This window comes from Aethalodelphis obliquidens, unplaced genomic scaffold (assembly GCF_003676395.1).
Source record: "Aethalodelphis obliquidens isolate GAN/ISIS:26980383/991018 unplaced genomic scaffold, ASM367639v1 scaffold85, whole genome shotgun sequence".
Classification (NCBI taxonomy): domain Eukaryota; kingdom Metazoa; phylum Chordata; class Mammalia; order Artiodactyla; family Delphinidae; genus Aethalodelphis; species Aethalodelphis obliquidens.
The window spans coordinates 4036560-4055071 of NW_020838029.1; the positions used below are offsets into that span (position 1 = coordinate 4036560).

The window sequence follows — 18512 nt, forward strand, 5'->3', positions numbered from 1 at the left end:
AAACTATGTTGTATGATAGTGTAATGATGGATTCATGTCATTATACACTTATCAAAATCTATAGAATGTGCAATGCATTGGCTCATCAACTGTATCAAATGTATCTCGCAAATGTTAATAATAGGGGTAACTGTATGCAGGGGATTAAGAATATATGAGAACTCTCTGTACTTATCATTCAATTTTTCTTTAAATCTAAAACTGCTCTAAAAATAGTCTCAATATTAAAAAAGAAGTGAGTGATCCAAGGTCCCCCAGCTTTGTTTTGATTAGACCAACACAAAGGCTGCATTCTTCCTCATTAGGAAAGCCACCAGGGACATCTAGATACAGCACCAAAGTGCTAGGACACGCTAGAAGCTTTCATTGCAAAAGGCTCTAAAAGAATAAAGTTTGGACTGTGTCTGGGCTTCTAAAACCCACAGGTTCAGTAATTCTCTAGGAGGACTCAAAGGACTCCACATATAGTCATACACATGGTTAAGATTTATTTCTGTGAAAGGATACAAAGCAAAATCAGCAAAGAGAAAAGATGCATGGGATGAAGTCCAGCGAAAGCTAGGTTCAAGCTTCCAAGAGTTCTCTCTTAGTGCAGTCACACAGGAAATACTTAATTCCTCCAGCAACAAGTTATGACAACACATGAAATGCTGTGTACCAGAGAAGCTCATTAGATACTAAGTGCCCTAGGTATTAAATTGATTGCTGTACACAGGCTCCCTCTGCTGAGCATGTACCAAACTTCTCGACTCCCAGAAGAAAATAAGGTGTTTAGTATAAACCACATTGTTTGTACAGGCAGTCTAGGCACAAGGAGTCACTCTTACCACTTAGGGAAACTTTTATATCAGTGTAGGGTACTGTTTACCAGCCAAGTTCCCAGAGACCAGCCAAGATGGGAACATATGTATATGTATAACTGATTCACTTTGTTATAAAGCAGAAACTAACACACCATTGTAAAGCAATTATACTCCAATAAAGATGTTAAAAAAAAAGAGCTAATCTTGTAAGCAGACTTTTCTAAGCATAGAAGTCTTGGGCCAGTTATGTTAACTCTTTTCTGCATAGGAACCCTGGCACAGAATAGAAGGAAAAGGAAGAAAGCAAAATTGTGCAAGAGGAAAATGGCAGATGACCCCAGACTAGTACTTCATTCCAGTTTATGGAAGAGAAGCAGTCCTTCAACCTTTCAACACTAACTCCATCAACCACTGAGTCTCTTGACTCATCACCTTCAAGTACCTCACATTCTGTGATGGATACTCACTAAATCAGGTGTCATGAGATGAGTTTCAGCTTTGCCACAGTCTGTGTGACCATGGACAAGATGATTTCTAAGCTCGTGTCTATGACTTCATTCAGTTGGGTATCTCTTTTTATACTTGAACATTCAATATCTCTATCTCTTACTGGATCTTTTATCCAAAACATAGATCCATTCTACCAGTAAATAAGTCTTAATCAGTTAATTCCTGTTTTTCCCTTCCCCAGTGCCACTTTTTCTGACTCAGAACTTCTCCCCTAGATCATTGCAATAGTTTCCTAAACTGGTTTTCTTGCTTCCCGTCTCTCCCGGATTTAATTCATCCTACAACTTCAACCAGTTTAAGATTCCTAAAATAGAATTGTACTCATATTGCTTGCACAACCAAAGGCCTTCAATAATTCTTCCACGGTCAACAGAATTAAAGCAAACTCCTGAGCCTACTACACCACAGTATCTCTACAACTTTCCTGATCCTTTCCTGTCTTTCACTATCCTCCAATAGTAATGCAAATTCTGGTCAAACCTTTAGCCAAACATTGTTTTCCATCCTTGGGGCCACTGCCCTCCACTATCCTCCAATAGTAATGCAAATTATGGTCAAACCTTTAGCCAAACATTGTTTTCCATCCTTGGGGCCACTGCCCTCCACTTGAAAGGTCCATTTCTATATTTCTATCTGTCAAACACTTTACATATAATCATATTACCACCTCAAATTTAGAAGGGCAACATTCTTCCACAAAGGCAATTCTCCACGTCCAAATGTAAGTTTTTTATTCTCCAAATACCTTCATATCCCTACAAGGACACCACATACACATTACATTATGTAAAAAAAATTCTACTTATATAAGAGTCATGTGTGTTCTCATTTTAGCATCCTAACTGTAAGCTACAGAAGAGCAGGAAGTACGTCTTACTGTCTTTGTAGTCCTGTTGCAACCAGCATAGTGCCTGGCATGTGGTAGGCACTCACTGAGTAGTGGCTTCTTTGAACTGAAGTCAGTGGAAGTGCCATATAAGCTGTAGTCCCAGTGTAGGACCAAAAAGAAAAAAAAAAAAACCCTACCATTGGAACACATCATGGGAAAAAAGTAGATCTACTCCTGATCTATCAAATACAGCGCTAGTTTAACTCTATCCTAATATGTAATCTAGAATCAGAAACTTAGAACTGAAAAGGACTCTAGAGATCTTTGAGTACCACTCTTCCTTTGATAGATAGAGAAACTGAGGACAAAAAAGAAATATCCAAACTGTGAGTTTGTGGAGAAGGTGGCTTGAGAACTCAGGGCTCCTGAGTCATTGTCCATGGTTTTATCTGCAAGCACAACTATTATACATGGTTCTCTGCTGAGGCAGGGTATGAGGAAAGCCTTGCAATAGGAAGCTGCCATGTATCAAGGCACAGCTGGCAATAGAAGGCAGGGCAGGCTGTTTGAGCATACCTCTTGTAACTGAGATTCTTTCTTTTTGGAAGACAAATGTAAGTGCCGATCCAGCAAGGAATAAAACCTCTCTCCATCCTTTTCAAATTTCTTTTTCCGCTCCTAGAGGTGGGAGAGAAGGCACAGATTAACATGTCTACAATTTTAGTTCAGTCTGCTCAGAAATGAGAATGCATAACACAGTGTCAGGTTTCATGTGGTCAATCTCTCTAGTTCCCAGTAAGGAAAAAAAAAAAGGCAAGAGAGAATTAATTTCTGCATTGGTCTCAGTAATTTCGGCTTCCTCAAACATAACCTTGAAAAATTCCAACTACACAAAGGGTAGTTCCTATTGGTATAGCTAAAGGCTCTGGGAGCTGCTGCTCAGAGAATGGCACTTAAAACGCACCTGTGTGCAGGTTACCTTCTCTTCTCAATATTTTTCACATGCATTAACTACATTAATTTTTTAAAGGACAAAGAAGGAACACAATAGTGAACAGTGAATATAACTTTTAAATGTTAATCTACAGTGCATTTAGACAGCCAAATACTAAGTAAAATATCTCCAAGGCAATTGGAACCTAAGACTGCCTCTGTGAATGAGGAGTTCTTTGATATTGTTCAAGCATTTGAGTATTGCATATTAAAAGATGATGTTAAAGATGAGGAAAAAATCCCAGAAGGTTTAACTGAAAATAAAGAGTTGAAAAGCCTTATGAAGGATGGAGTACTCAGTCGTCACTCTCTTCAAGTATGAAATTTAATTAAGCTCTCTGCCTCTCAGCACAATAAGAAATCACACAGTCTCCAAAAGAGCACTAAGAATACTAGTTTGTCACAGATTAAGGCTGACATTCGGCAATCCTCTCAGCACCACGTTGAGAAATTCACGTAAAAGGCTTGTGTTGTCACATATGAAATCTAAACTCACTGAGCCCCTACAGTGTGCCAGGTATTCGAAGAAGCAGCACGGGGAACACATAGACAGAAAGAAAAAAATACCTCACCCATGGTTTATTTCTACAGGCAATCTGCTGCTGGGCAAGAAGCCAGCACAGAACTGAGGGACCTCTGATCTGTAAGGAATGTGCTTTTCACCAGAGGGAAAAAAGTAAAAGAGGAAGCTAACATTAACTGAGGCATACATCAGGCCAGGCAGGACATTAGGTACTTACTATTTTTTTTGAATTTTTGAATCTTATATATTTAATTTTTCTACAGCAGGTTCTTATTAGTTATCCATTTTATACATATTACTGTATATATGTCAATCCCAATCTCCCAATTCACCACACCAACACCCTCCCGTCACTTTCTCCGCTTGGTGTCCATAAGTTTGTTCTCTACATCTGTGCCTCTATTTATGCCCCCTGCAAACCGGCTCATCTGTACAATTTTTCTAGGTTCCACAAATATGGGTTAATACACGATATTTGTTTTTCTCTCTCTTACTTAACACTGTATGACAGTCTCTAGATCCATCCACGTCTCTACAAATGACACAATATTGTTCCTTTTTATGGCTGAGTAATATTCCATTGTATATATGTACCACATCTTCTATATCCATCTTCTATAGTCTGTCGATGGGCATTTAGGTTGCTCTCATGACCTGGCTATTGAAATGGTGCTGCAATGAACATTGGGTGCATGTGTCTCTTTGAATTATGGTTTTCTCTGGGTATATGACCAGTAGTGGGATTGCTGGGTCATAAGGTAATTCTATTTTTAGTTTTTTTAAGGAACCTCCATACTGTTCTCCACAGTGGCTGTATCAATTTACATTCCCACCAACAGTGCAAGAGGGTACCCTTTTCTCCACACCCTCTCCAGCATTTGTTGTTTGTAGATATTCTGATGATTCCCATTCTAACTGGTGTGAGGTGATATCTCATTGTAGTTTTGATTTGCATTTCTCTAATAATTAGTGATGTTGAGCAGCTTTTCATGTGCTACTTGGCAATCTGTATGTCTTCTTTGGAGAAATGTCTATTTAGGTCTGCTGCCCATTTTTGGATTTGTTTTTTGTTTTTTTTTAATATTGAGTTCCATGAGCTGTTTATATATTTTGGAGATTAATCCTTTGTCCATTAATTTGGTGGCAAATATTTTCTCCCAATCTGAGGGTTGTCTTTTCATCTTGTTTATGGTTTCCTTTGCTCTGAAAAAGCTCTGAAGTTTCATTAGGTCCCATTTCTTTATTTATATTTTTATTTCCATTACTCTACGAGGTGGATCAAAAAAGATCTTGCTGTTATTTATGTCAAAAAGTGTTCTTCCTATGTTTTCCTCTAAGAGTTTTATAGTGTCCGGTCTTACATTTAGGTCTCTAAGCCATTTTGAGTTTATTTTTGTGTATGGTGTTAGGGAGTGTTCTAACTTAATTTTTTTTTTTTTTTTTTTTTTGTGGTGGACAGGCCTCTCTCTGTTGTGGCCTCTCCCATTGTGGAGCTCAGGCTCCAGACACGCAGGCTCAGCGGCCATGGCTCACGGGCCCAGCTGCTCCGTGGCATGCGGGATCTTCCCGGACCGGGGCAGGAACCCACATCCCCTGCATCGGCAGGCAGACTCTCAACCACTGCGCCACCAGGGAAGCCCCTACCTTAATTCTTTTCCATGTAGCTGTCCATTTTCCCAGCACTGCTTAGTGAAGACACTGTCTTTTCTCCATTGTATATCCTTGCCTCCTTTGTCATAGATTAGTCGACCATAGGTGCGTGGGTTTATGGGTTTATCTCTGGGCTTTCTATCCTGTTCCATTGATCTATATTTCTGTGTTTGTGCTAGAACCATATTGTCTTGATTACTGTAGCTCTGTAGTATAGTCTGAAGTCACAAGAGTATGATCCCTCCAGCTCCGTTTTTTCCCCTCAAGACTGATATGGCTATTTGGGGTCGTTTGTGTGTCTCCATACAAATTTTAATATTTTTGATCTAGTTCTCTAAAAAATGCCATTGGTAATTTGATAGGGATTGAGTTGAATCTGTAGATAGCTTTGGGTAGTATAGTCATTTTCACAATATTGCTTCTTCCAATCCAAGAACATGGAATATCTCTCCATCTGATTGTATCATCTTTAATTTCTTTCATCAGTGTCTTATAGTTTTCTGCATACAGGTCTTTTGTCTCCCTAGGTAGGTTTACTCCTAGGTATTTTACTCTTTTTGTTGCAATGGTAAATGGGGGTGTTTCCTTAATTTCTCTTTCAGGTTTTTCATCATTAGTGTATAGGAATGCAAGAGATTCCTGTGCATTAATTTTGTATCCTGCAACATTACAAAATTCATTGATTAGCTCTAGTAGTTTTCTGGTGGCATCTTTAGGAATCTCTATGTATACTATCATGTCATCTGCGAACAGTATCAGTTTTACTTCTTCTTTTACAATTTGAATACCTTTATTTCTTTTTCTCCTCTAATTGCCATGGCTAGGACTTCCAAAACTATGTGAATGATAGTGGTGAGAGTGGACATCCTTGTATTCTTCCTCATCTTAGAGGAAACGCTTTCAGTTTCTCACCACTGAGAATGATGTTTGCTGTGGGTTTTCCGTATATGGCCTTTATTATGTTGAGGTAGGTTCCCTCTATGCAAACTTTCTGGAGACTTTTTATCATAAATAGGTGTTGAATTTTGTCAAAAGCTTTTTCTGCATCTATTGAGATGATCATATGGTTTTTATTCTTCAGTTTGTTAATATGGTGTATCACACTGATTGATTTGCATATATTGAAGAATCCCTGAATCCCTGGGATAAATCCGACTTGATAATGGTGTATGATCCTTTAAATATGTTGTTGGATTCTGATTGCTAGTATATTGTTGAGGATTTTTGGATCCATATTCATCAGTGATATTGGTCTGTAATTTTATTTTTTTGTAGTATCCTTGTCTGGTTTTGGTATCAGGGTGATGGTGGCCTCATAGAATGAGTTTGGGAGTGTCCCTTCCTGTGCAATTTTTTCAAAGAATTTGAGAAGGATGGGTGTTATCTCTTCCCTAATGTTTCACAGAAATCACCTGTGAAGCTGTCTGGTCCTGGACTTCTGTTTTTTGGAAGATTTGTTTTTCCTGCGGTACGCGGGCCTCTCACTGTTGTGGTCTCTCCTGTTGCAGAGCACAGGCTCCGGACGTGCAGGCTCAGTGGCCATGGCTCACGGGCCCAGCCGCTCCGTGGCATGTGGGATCTTCCCGGACCGGGGCACGAACCCGTGTCCCCTGCATCGGCAGGCAGACTCTCAACGACTGCACCACCAGGGAAGACTTGTTGGAATATTTTTAATCACAGTTTCAATTTCATTACTTGTGATTGGTCTGTTCAAATTTTCTATTTTTTCCTGGTTCTGTCATGGAAGGTTATACCTTTCTAAGAATTGGCCCACCATTTCTTCCAGGTTGTCCATTTTATTGGCATAGAGTTGCTTTTAGTAGTCTCTTAGGATGGTTTGTATTTCTGTGGTGTCTGTTGTAATTTCTGTTTTTTCATTTCTAATTTTATTGATTTGAGTCCTCTCCCTCTTTTTCTTGATGAGTCTGGCTAACGCTTTACCAATTTTGTTTATCTTCTCAAAGTACCAGCTACTAGTTCTATTGATCTTTGCTATTGTTCTCTTTGTCTCTATTTCATTTATTTCTCCTCTGATCTTCATGGTTTCTTTCCTTCTACTATCTTTGGGTTTTGTTTTTTCTTCTTTGTCTAGTTACTTTAGGTGTAAGGTTATACTGTTTACTTGAGATGCTTCTTGTTTCATGAGGTAGGCTTGTACTGCTATAAACTTCCCTCTTAGAACTGCTTTTGCTGCATCCCATATGTTTTGGATCATCGTGTTTTTGTTGTAATTTGTTTCTAGGTATTTTTTGGTTTCCTCTTTGATTTCTCAGTCATCTCTTGGTAATTTATTAACGTGTTGTTTAGCCTCCATATATTTGTGTTTTTTACATTATTTTCATTGTAACTGATTTCTAATCTCATAGCGTTGTGATCAGAAAAGATGCTTGATATGATTTCAATTTTCTTAAATTTACCGAGGCTTGATTTGTGACCCAAGATATGATCTATCCTGGAGAATGTTCCGTGTGCACTTGAGAAGAATGTGTAATCTGCTGTTTCTGGATGGAATGTCCTATAAATATCAATTAAATCTATGTGATCTATTGTGTCATTTAAAGCTTATGATTCCTTATTAATTTTCTGTTTGGATGATCTGTCCGTTGGTGTAAGTGAGGTGTTAAAGTCCCCCACTATTACTGTGTTACTGTCGATTTCCTCTTTTATAGATGTTAGCAGTTGCCTTATGTATTGAGGTGCTCCTATGTTGGGTGCATATATGTTTATAATTGTTATATCTACTTCATGGATTCATCTGTTGATCGTTATGTAGTGTCCTTCCTTGCCTCTCATAACATTCTTTATTTTAAAGACTATTTTATATGATATGAGTATTTCTACTTCAGCTTTCTTTTGGTTTCCATTTGCATGGAATATCTTTTTCCATCCTCCCACTTTCAGTCTGTATGTGTCCCTAGGTCTGAAGTGGGTCTCTTGTAGACAGCATATATATGGGTCTTGCTGTGTATCCATTCAGCAAGCCTGTGTCTTTTGATTGGAGCATTTAATACATTCACGTTAAAGGCAATTATTGACATGTATGCTCCTATTACCATTTTCTTAATTGTTATGTGTTTGTTTTTGTAGGTCATTTATTTCTCTTGTGTTTCCCACTTAGAAGTTCCTTTAGCATTTGCTGTAGAGCTGGTTTGGTGGTGCTGAATTCTCTTAGCTTTTACTTGTCTGTAAAGCTGTTGATTTCTCCATCGAATCTGAATGAGATCCTTGCGGGGTAGATTAATCTTGGTTGTAGTTTCTTCCCTTTCATCACTTTAAATAGATCATGCCACTCCCTTCTGGCTTGTAGAGTTTCTGCTGATAAATGAGCTGTTAACATTATGCGAGATCCACTGTATATTATTTGTCATTTTTCCCTTGTTACTTTCAGTAATTTTTCTTTGCCTTTAATTTTTGTCACCTTGATTACTATGTGTCTCAGTGTGTTTCCTCTTCGGTTTATCCTGCCTGGGACTCTCTGTGCTTCCTGGACTTCATTGACTATTTCCAATCCCATGTTAGGGATGTTATTGACTATAATCTCTTCAAATATATTCTCGGGTCCTTTCTCTCTCTATTCTCCTTCTGGTACCCCTATTATGTGAATGTTGTTGCATTTAATCTTGTCCCAGAGGTATCTTAGGCTTTCTTCATTTCTTTTCATCCTTTTTTCTTTATTCTTTTCTGCAGCAGTGAATTCCACCATTCTGTCTTCCAGATCAGTTATCCGTTTCTCTGCCTCAGTTATTCTGCTACTGATTCCTTCTAGTGTATTTTTCATTTCAGTTATTGTATTGTTCATCTCTGTTTCTTTGTTCTTTTATTCTGCTAGGTCTTTGTTAAACATCTCTTGCATCTTCCCGATCTTTGCCTCCATTCTTTATCCGAGGTCCTGGATCATCTTCATTATCATTATTCTAAATTCTTCTTCTGGAAAGTTTCCTATCTCCACTTCAGTTAGTTGTTTTTCTGGGGTTTTATCTTGTTCCTTCTTCTGGTACATAGCCCTCTGCCTTTTCCTCCTGTCTATCTTTCTGTGAATGTGTTTTTTGTTCCACTGCAGATTGTATTTCTTCTTGCTTCTGCTGTCTGCTCTGTGGTGTATGAGGCTTCTGCTGTCTGCTCTGTGGTGTATGAGGCTTCTGCTGTCTGCTCTGTGGTGTATGAGGCTATCTAAGAGGCTTGTGCAAGTTTCCTGATTGGATAGACTGGTGGTGGGTAGAGTTGGGTGTTGCTCTGGTGGGCAGAGCTCAGTAACACTTTAATCCACTTGTCTGCTGATGGGTGGTGCTGGGTTCCCTCCCAGTTGATTGTTTGGACTCAGGCGACCCAACAAGGTAATATACCCAGCTCTTTGGTGGGGCTAGTGGTGGAGTCTGGGTGGGCTCACACCAAGGAGTACTTCCCGAAACTCTGTTGCCAATGTCCTTGTCCTCATGGTGAGACACAGCAACTCCTCACCTCTGCAGGAAACCCTCCAACACCAACAGGTAGGTCTGGTTCAGTCTCCAATGGGGTCACTGCTCCTTACCCTGGGTCCCAATGCACACACTACTTTGTGTGTGCCCTCCAAGAGTGGAGTCTCTGTTTCCCCCATTCCTGTTGAAGTCCTGCAATCAAATCCTGCTAGCCTTCGAAGTTTGATCCTCTAGGAATTCCCCCTCCCGTTGCCGGACCCCCAGGTTGGGAAGCCTGATGTGGGGCTCAGAACCTTCACTCCAGTGGGTGCACTTCTGTGGTATAAGTGTTCTGCATTTTGTGAGTCACCCAGCCAGGCATTATGGGATTTGATATTATTGTGGTTGCACCCCTCCTACTGTCTTATTGTGGCTTCTCCTTTTCTTTGGATGTGGAGTATATTTTTTGGTGAGTTCCAGTGTCTTCCTATAAATGACTGTTCAGCAGTTAGCTGTGATTCTGGTGCTTTCTCAACAGGGAGTGAGCGCACACCCTTCTACTCCGCCATCTTGAACCAATCTCCCGTGTTCGGTACTTAAAATCTATATCTCATTTAGTATTCACAACCCTGAAAAGTACATACTGTAAAGGAAATTAAGGTTCTAAAATGGTGAACTAACTTGCTGTAGGTCATATAGCATACAAGTCTGATTTATTCTACATAGTCAAATAGGGCCCAGATGATCATGCAAAGGAATTACACTCAGGAGGCTTATGAATAATCAGGGAGCCTTGTCTATAGTCTTAGCCCTAACTAAGATACCAAAACAATTGAGATACAAAATTTCACACAAAAGATAGTAGGGGAAATGGTTCCTTCAGGTACTGAATTTATTTAAAGTAGCAACTGTTTGAAGAAAGCATGGGAGACAGAAAATGTCAGGGACTTCTCTAGGAATAAAGCTCTGTGGGTCAATTTCTCTTCCACTTCCATTTTTAAAATAAAAACTATGAGATAGAATTCATGTATCATAAAATTCACCATTTTAAAGTGGATAATTCAGTTTTTAGTATATTAATTAAGTTGCACAACCATCACTGCTATCTAATTCCAAAATATTTCCATCACCTCAAAAAAAAAAAAAACATACCTATTAGTAATCATTCCCTGTTCCTCCGTCCTTCCCCTCAATAACCACAATTTACTTTGTGTCTCTGTGAATTTGCCTACACTAGACATTTACTATAACTGGAATCATATAATATGTGGCCTTTGGTGACTCTCTTTTTACACTTAAAATAATGTTTTCAACGTTTATCCCTGTTGATTGACCCTTTGCATTTACAGTTGACTGTTGAACAACATGGGGGTTAGGGATCCCAAATCTCCGTATAATTGAAAATCTACATATAACTTATAGTCCACTGTCCGTACACATGGATCCACCATATCCACAGATCTGCATCTGCAGATTCAACCAACCACAGACTGCATACTACTATAATATTAACTATTGAAAAAATCCACGTATAAGTGGACCCATGGAGTTCAACCAATGTTGTTCAACGGTCAACTGTATATTCTATGGAGAAATGTTTATTGAATTATTTTGCCCATTTTTAAATTTGGTTTTATCTCTGTATTTCTCCAAAGAAGAAATGCAGATGGACAAAAGCACATGAAAAGATTTTTTGGGTTGCCTTGGCACTTTCTTAGTAGTGCCCTTTGAAGCATAAATATTTCTAATTTGTGAAGTCTATCTAGCTGGAAAATTTTTTTCTTTGCTTACTTGTGTTTTGGTGTCATATCTCAGAAACATGGCTGATCTAAGGTCATGAAGGTTTACACCTATATTTTCTTCTAAGAGTTTTATAATTTTCAGGGTTTTTTTTTAACATCTTCATTGGACTATAATTGCCTTACAATGGTGGGTTAGTTTCTGGTTTGTAACACAGTGAATCAGTAATACATATACATATGTTCCCATATCTGTTCCCTCTTGCATCTCCCTCCCTCCCACCCTCCCTATCCAACCCCTCTATGTGGTCACAAAGCACAGAGCTGATCACCCTGTGCTATGCAGTGGCTTCCAACTAGCTATTTTACATTTGGTAGTGTATATATGACCATGTCACTGTCTCACTTTGTCACAGCTTACCCTTCCCCCTCTACATATCCACAAGTCCATTCTCTAGTACAACTGTGTCTTCATTCCTGTCTTACCCCTAGGTTCTTCATGACCTTTTTACTTCTTAAATTCCATATATATGTGTTAGCAAATGGTATTTGTTTTTCTCTTTCTGACTTACTTCACTCTGTATGACAGATTCTAAGTCTATCCACCTCACTACAAATAACTCAATTTTGTTTCTTTTTATGGCTGAGTAATATTCCACTGTATATGTGTGCCACATCTTCTATATCCATTCATCTTTTGATGGACACGTAGGTTGCTTCCATATCCTGGCTATTGTAAATACAGCTGCAAAGAACATTTTGATACATGATTCTTTTTTTTTTTTTTTGTGGTACATGGGCCTCTCACTGTTGTGGCCTCTCCCATTGCAGAGCACAGGCTCTGGGTGCACACGCTCAGCAGCCATGGTTCATGGGCCAAGCCACACCGTGGCACGTGGGATCCTCCTGGACCGGGGCACAAACCTGCATCCCCTGCATCGGCAGGCGGACTCTCAACTACTGCGCCACCAGGGAAGCCCCATGACTCTTTTTGAATTATGGTTTCCTAAGGGTACTTGCCCAGTAGTGGGATTTCTGGATCGTATGGTAGTTCTATTTTTAGTTTTTTAAGGAACCTCCAGACTGTTCTCCATCAGGGCTGTATCAGGTTACATTCCCACCAACAGTGCAAGAGTGTTCTCTTTTCTCCACACCCTCTCCAGCATTTATTGTTTCTAGATTTTTTAATGACGGCCATTCTGACGGGTGTGAGATGATATCTCTTTGTAGTTTTGATCTGCATTTCTCTAATGATTAATGATGTTGAGTGAATCTTACATGTGTTTGTTAGTAATCTGTATATCTTCTTTGGAGAAATATCTGTTTAGGTCTTCTGCCCAATTTTGGACTGGGTTGTTTCTTATTTTGACATTGAGCTGCATGAGCTGCCTGTAATATTAGAGATTAATCCTTTCTCAGTTGCTTCATTTGCAAATATTTTCTTCCATTCTGAGGGTTGACGTTTGGTCTTGTTTATGGTTTCCTTTGCTGCGCAAAAGCTTTTAAGTTTCATTAGGCCCCATTTGTTTATTTTTATTTCCATTTCTCTAGGAAATAAAATAATGGGTCAGAAAGGGTCTTGCTGTGATTTATGTCATAGAGTGTTCTGCCTATGTTTTCCTCTAAGAGTTTGACAGTGTTTGGCCTTACATTTAGTTCTTTAATCCATTTTGAGTTTATTTTTGTATATTCTGTTAGGCAGTTTTTTAATTTCATACTTTCATATATACCAGTCCAGTTTTCCCAGCACCACTTATTGAAGAGGCTATCTTTTCTCCACTGTATATCCTTGCCTCCTTTCTCAAACATAAGGTGACCATATGTGCGTGGGTTTAAATCTGGGCTTCCTGTCCTGTTCCGTTGATCTATATTTCTGTTTTTCTGACAGTACCATATCGTCTTGATGACTGTAGATTTGTAGTATAATCTGAAGTCAGGGAGCCTGATTCCTCCAGCTCCATTTTTCATTCTCAAGATTGCTGTGGCTACTCGGGGTCTTTTGTGTTTCCATACAAATTGTGAAATTTTTAGTTCTAGTTCTGTGAACAATGCCAGTGGTAGTTTGATAGGGATTGCATTGAATCTGTAGATTGCTTTGGGTAGTAGAGTCATTTTCACAATGTTGATTCTTCCAATCAAAGAACATGGTATATCTCTCCATCTATTTGTATCATCTTTAACTTCCTTCATCAGTGTCTTATGATTCTCTGCATACAGGTCTTTTTTCTCCTTAGGCAGGTTTATTCCTAGATATTTTATTCTTTTTGTTGCAATAGTAAATGGGAGTGTTTTCTTAATTTCACTCTCAGATTTTTCATCATTAGTGTGTAGGAATGCCAAAGATTTCTGTGCATTAATTTTGTATCCTGCTACTTTACCAAATTCATTGATTAGCTCTGGTAGTTTTCTGTTTGCATCTTTAGGATTCTCTATGTACAGTATCAGGTCATCTGCAAACAGTGACAGTTTTACTTCTTCATTTCCAATTTGGATTCTTCTTATTTCCTTTTGTTCTATGATTGCTGTGGCTAAAACTTCCAAAACTATGTTGAATAAGAGTGGTGAGAGTGGGCAACCTTGTCTTGTTCCTGATCTTAGTGAGAACGATTTCAGTTTTTCACCATTGAGAATGATGTTGGCTGTGGGTTTGTCATATATGGTCTTTATTATGTTGAGGAACGTTCCCTCTATGCCTACTTTCTGCAGGGTTTTTATCATAAATGGGTGTTGAATTTTGTCAAAAGCTTTCTCTGCATCGATTGAGATGATCACATGGTTTTTCTCCGTCAATTTGTTAATATGCTGTATCACATTGATTGATTTCCATATATTGAGGAATCCTTGCATTCCTGGAATAAACCACACATGATCATGGTGTATTATCCTTTTAATATGCTGTTGGATTCTGTTTGCTACTATTTTGTTGAGGATATTTGCATCTATGTTTATCAGTGATATCGGCCTGTAGTTTTCTTTCTTTGTGACATCTTTGTCTGGTTTTGGTATCAGGGTGATGGTGGCCTCATGGAATGAGTTTGGGAGTATTCCTCCATTTGCTGTATTTTGGAAGAGTTTGAGAAGGATAGGTGTTAGCTCTTCTCTAAATGTTTGAAAGAATTCACCTGTGAAGACATCTGATCCTGCATTTTTGCCTGTTGGAAGATTTTTAATCACAGTTTCCATTTCAGTGCTTGAGATTGGGGTGTTCATATTTTCTATGTCTTCCTGGTGCAGTCCTGGCAGGTTGTGCATTTCTAAGAATTTGTCCATTTCTTGCAGGTTGCCCTATTGGCATAGAGCTGCTTGTAGTAATCTCTCAAGATCCTTTTAATTTCTGCACTGTCAGTTGTTACTTCTCCTTTTTCATTTCTAATTCTATTGATTTGAGTCATCTCCCTTTCTTTCCTGAAGAGTCTGGCTAATGCTTTATCAATTTTGTTTATCTTCTCAAAGAACCAGCTTTTAGTTTTATTGATCTTTGCTATCGTTTCCTACATTTCTTTTTCATTTATTTCTGATCTGATCTTTATGATTTCTTTCCTTCTGCTAACTTTGTGGTTTTTTTGTTCTTCTTTCACTAATTGCTTTAGGAGCAAGGTTAGGTTGTTTATTTGAGATGTTTCCTGTTTCTTAAGGTAGGATTATATTGCTATAAACTTCCCTCTTAGAACTGCTTATTCTGCATCCCATAGGTTTTGGTCGTCGTTTCTCCATTGTCATTTCTCCCTAGGTATTTTTTGATTTCCTCTTGGATTTCTTCAGTGATCACTTGGATATTAAGTAGTGTGCTGTTTAGCCTCTATGTGTTTGTACTTTTTACAGATCTTTTCCTGTAATTGATATCCAGTCTCATAATGCTGTTATCGGAAAAGATACTTGATACAATTTCAATTTTCTTAAATTTACCAAGGCTTGATTTGTGACCCAAGATATGATCTATCCTGGAGAATATTCCATGAGCACTTGAGAACAGTGTGTATTCTGTAGTTTTAGGATGGAATGTCCTATAAATATCAATTAAGTCCATCTTGTTTTATGTATCTTTTAAAGCTTGTGTTTCCTTATTTGTTTTCATTTTGGATGATCAGTCCATTGGGGAAAGTGGGGAGATAACGTTCCCTAATATGATTGTGTTACTCTCCATTTCCCATTTTATGGCTGTTAGTATTTTCCTTACGTATTGAGGTGCTCCTATGTTGGGTGCATAAATATTTACAATTGTTACATCTTCTTCTTGAATTGATCCCTTGATCATTATGCACTGTCCTTCTTTAACTCTTGTAATCGTCTTTATTTTAAAGTCTATTTTGTCTGATACGAGAATTGCTACTGCAGCTTTCTTTTGATTTCCACTTGCATGGAATATCTTTTTCCATCCCTTCTCTTTCAGTATTTATGTGTCCCTAGGTCTGAAGTGGGTCTCTTGTAGGCAGCATATATTCGTGTCTTGATTTTGTATCCATTCAATGAGTCTGTGACTTTTGGTGGGAGCATTTAATCCATTTACATTTAAGGTAATTATCGATATATATGTTCCTGTTCCCATTTTCTTAATTGTTTGGGGTTTGTTATTGCAGTTCTTTTACTTCTCTTGTATTTCCTGCCTAGAGAAGTTCCTTTAGCATTTGTTGTAAATCTGGTTTGGTGGCGCTGAACTATCTCAGCTTTTGCTTGTCTGTAAAGGTTTTAATTTCTCCATCAAACCTGAATGAGATCCTTGCTGGGTAGACTAGACGTTGCAGTTTTTTCACCTTCATCACCTTAAGTATGTCTTGCCACTCCCTTCTGGTTTGGAGAGTTTCTGCTGAAAGTTCAGCTGTTAACCTTATGGCGATTCCCTTGTGTGTTATTTGTTGTTTTTCCCTTGCTGCTTTTAACATGTTTTCTTTGTATTTAATTTTTGATAGTTTGATTAATATGTGTCATGTCGTGTTTCTCCTTGGATTTATCCTGTATGGGACTCTCTGTTCTTCCTGGATTGATTAATTATTTCCTATCCCATATTTGGGAAATTTGCAACTATAATCTTTTCAAATATTTTCTCAGTCCCTTTGTTTTTCTCTTCTTCTGGGACACCTATAATTCGAATGTTGGTGTGTTTAATGTTGTCCCAGAAGTCTCTGAGACTGTCCTCAGTTCTTCTCATTCTTTTTTCTTTATTCTGCTCTGCAGTAGTTATGTCCACTATTTTATCTTCCAGGTCACGTATCTGTTCTTCTGCCTCAGTTATTCTGCTATTGATTCCCTCTAGATAATTTTTAGTGCCATTTCTTGTGTTGTTCATCATTGTTTGCTCTTTAGTTCTTCTAGGTCTTTGTTAAACGTTTCTTGAATTTTCTGTATTCTATTTCCAAGATATTGGATCATCTTTACTATCATTATTCTGAATTCTTTTCCAGGTAGACTACCTATTTCCTCTTCATTTATTAGGTTTGGTGGGTTTTTACTTTGCTCCTTCATCTGCTGTGTGCTTTTCTGTCTTCTCATTGTGCTGAACTTACGGTGTTTGCAGTCTCTTTTTCGCAGGCTGCAGGTTCATAGTTCCTGTTTTTGGTGTGTGTCCCCATTGTCTAAGCTTTGTTCATTGGGTTGTGTAGGTTTCCTGGTGGAGGGGACTAGTACCTGTGTTCTGGTGGATGAGGCTGGAACTTGTCTTTCTGGTGGGCAGATCCACGTATGGTGGCGTGTTTTGGGGTGTCTGTGGCCATATTATGATTTTAGGCAGTCTCTCTGCTAATGGACTGGGTTGTGTTCCTGTCTTGCTAGTTGTTTGGTATAGGGTGTCCAGCACTGTAGCTTGCTGGTCATTGAGTGAAGCTGGGTCTTGGCGTTGAGATGGAGATCTGTGGGAGATTTTCGTCGTTTGATATTATGTGGAGCTGGGAGTTCCCTTGTGGACCAGTGTCCTGAAGTTGGCTCTCCCACCTCAGAGGCACAGCACTGACTCTGGGCTGGAGCACCAAGAGCCTTTCATTCACACAGCTCAGAATAAAAGGGAGGAAAAATAGAAAGAAAGAAAGAAAGAAAGAAAGAAAGAAAGAAAGAAAGAAAGAAAGAAAGAAAGAAAGAAAGAAAAGTAAGAAAGAAAGAAAGAGAGAGAGAGAGAAAGGAAGGAAGGAAGAAAGAAAGAAAGAAAGAAAGAAAGAAAGAAAGAAGAAAGAAAGAGGAAAAAATAAACTGAAGTAAAATAAAGTTATTAAAATAAAAAATATTATTAAGAAAACAATTTTAAAATTAAAAAAAAAAACGGATGGACAGATCCCTAGGACAAATGATGAAAGCAAAAAATTTTAAAAAGTAAAAAAGAAACAAACAAACAAAAAACCCAGACAGATATAACCTTGGGACAAATGGTAAAAGCAAAGCTATACAGACAAAATCACACACAGAAGCATACACATACACACTCACAAAAAGATAAAAGGGGAAAAAATAATATATCTTTGTTCCCAAATTCCACCTCCTCTATTTGGGATGATTCATTGTCTATTCAGGTATTCCACAGATGCTGAGTGCATCAAGTTGATTGTGGAGATTTAATCTGCTGCTCCTGAGGCTCCTGGGAGAAATTTCGCTTTCTCTTCTTTGTTTGCACAGCTCCCAGTGTTCAGCTTTGGATTTGGACCCACCTCTGTGTGTAGGTCGCCTGAGGGCATCTGTCTTTCGCTCAGACAGGACAGGGTTAAAGGAACAGCTGATTCTGGGGCTCTGGCTCACTCCAACCGGGGGGAGGGAGGGGAAAGCCTGGAGTAGCAGAAGCCAGCATGACGTTGCCCCAGCCTGAGGTGCCCGGTGCGTTCTCCTGGGAAAGTTGTCCCTGGATCACAGGACCCTGGCAGTGGCGGGCTGCACAGGCTCCCAGGAGGGGCAGGGTAGATTTTGACCTGTGTTTGCTCAAAGGCTTCTTGGTGGCTGCAGCAGCAGCCTTAGCGTCTCATGCCCGTCTCTAGGGTCCGCGTTGGTAGCCGCTACTCACGCCCGCTTCCGGAACTCTTTTAAGCAGCGCTCTTAATACCCTCTTCTCGCACACCAGGAAACAAAGAGACAAGAAAAAGTGTCTTGCCTCTTTGG

General features: G+C 38.9%; 1 protein-coding gene across 3 annotated transcripts in view; it reads right to left on the reverse strand.

The window, feature by feature from the left end:
- The window catches only part of OPHN1 (oligophrenin 1), a 582946-nt gene that overhangs the window by 263844 nt on the left and 300590 nt on the right, over nucleotides 1-18512 (reverse strand). For all 3 annotated transcript variants that reach the window (XM_027093626.1, XM_027093627.1, XM_027093625.1), the window contains exon 6: nucleotides 2719-2820. In XM_027093626.1, coding sequence (XP_026949427.1) covers nucleotides 2719-2820 — 102 coding nt within the window. The remainder of the gene's footprint in view (nucleotides 1-2718; nucleotides 2821-18512) is intronic.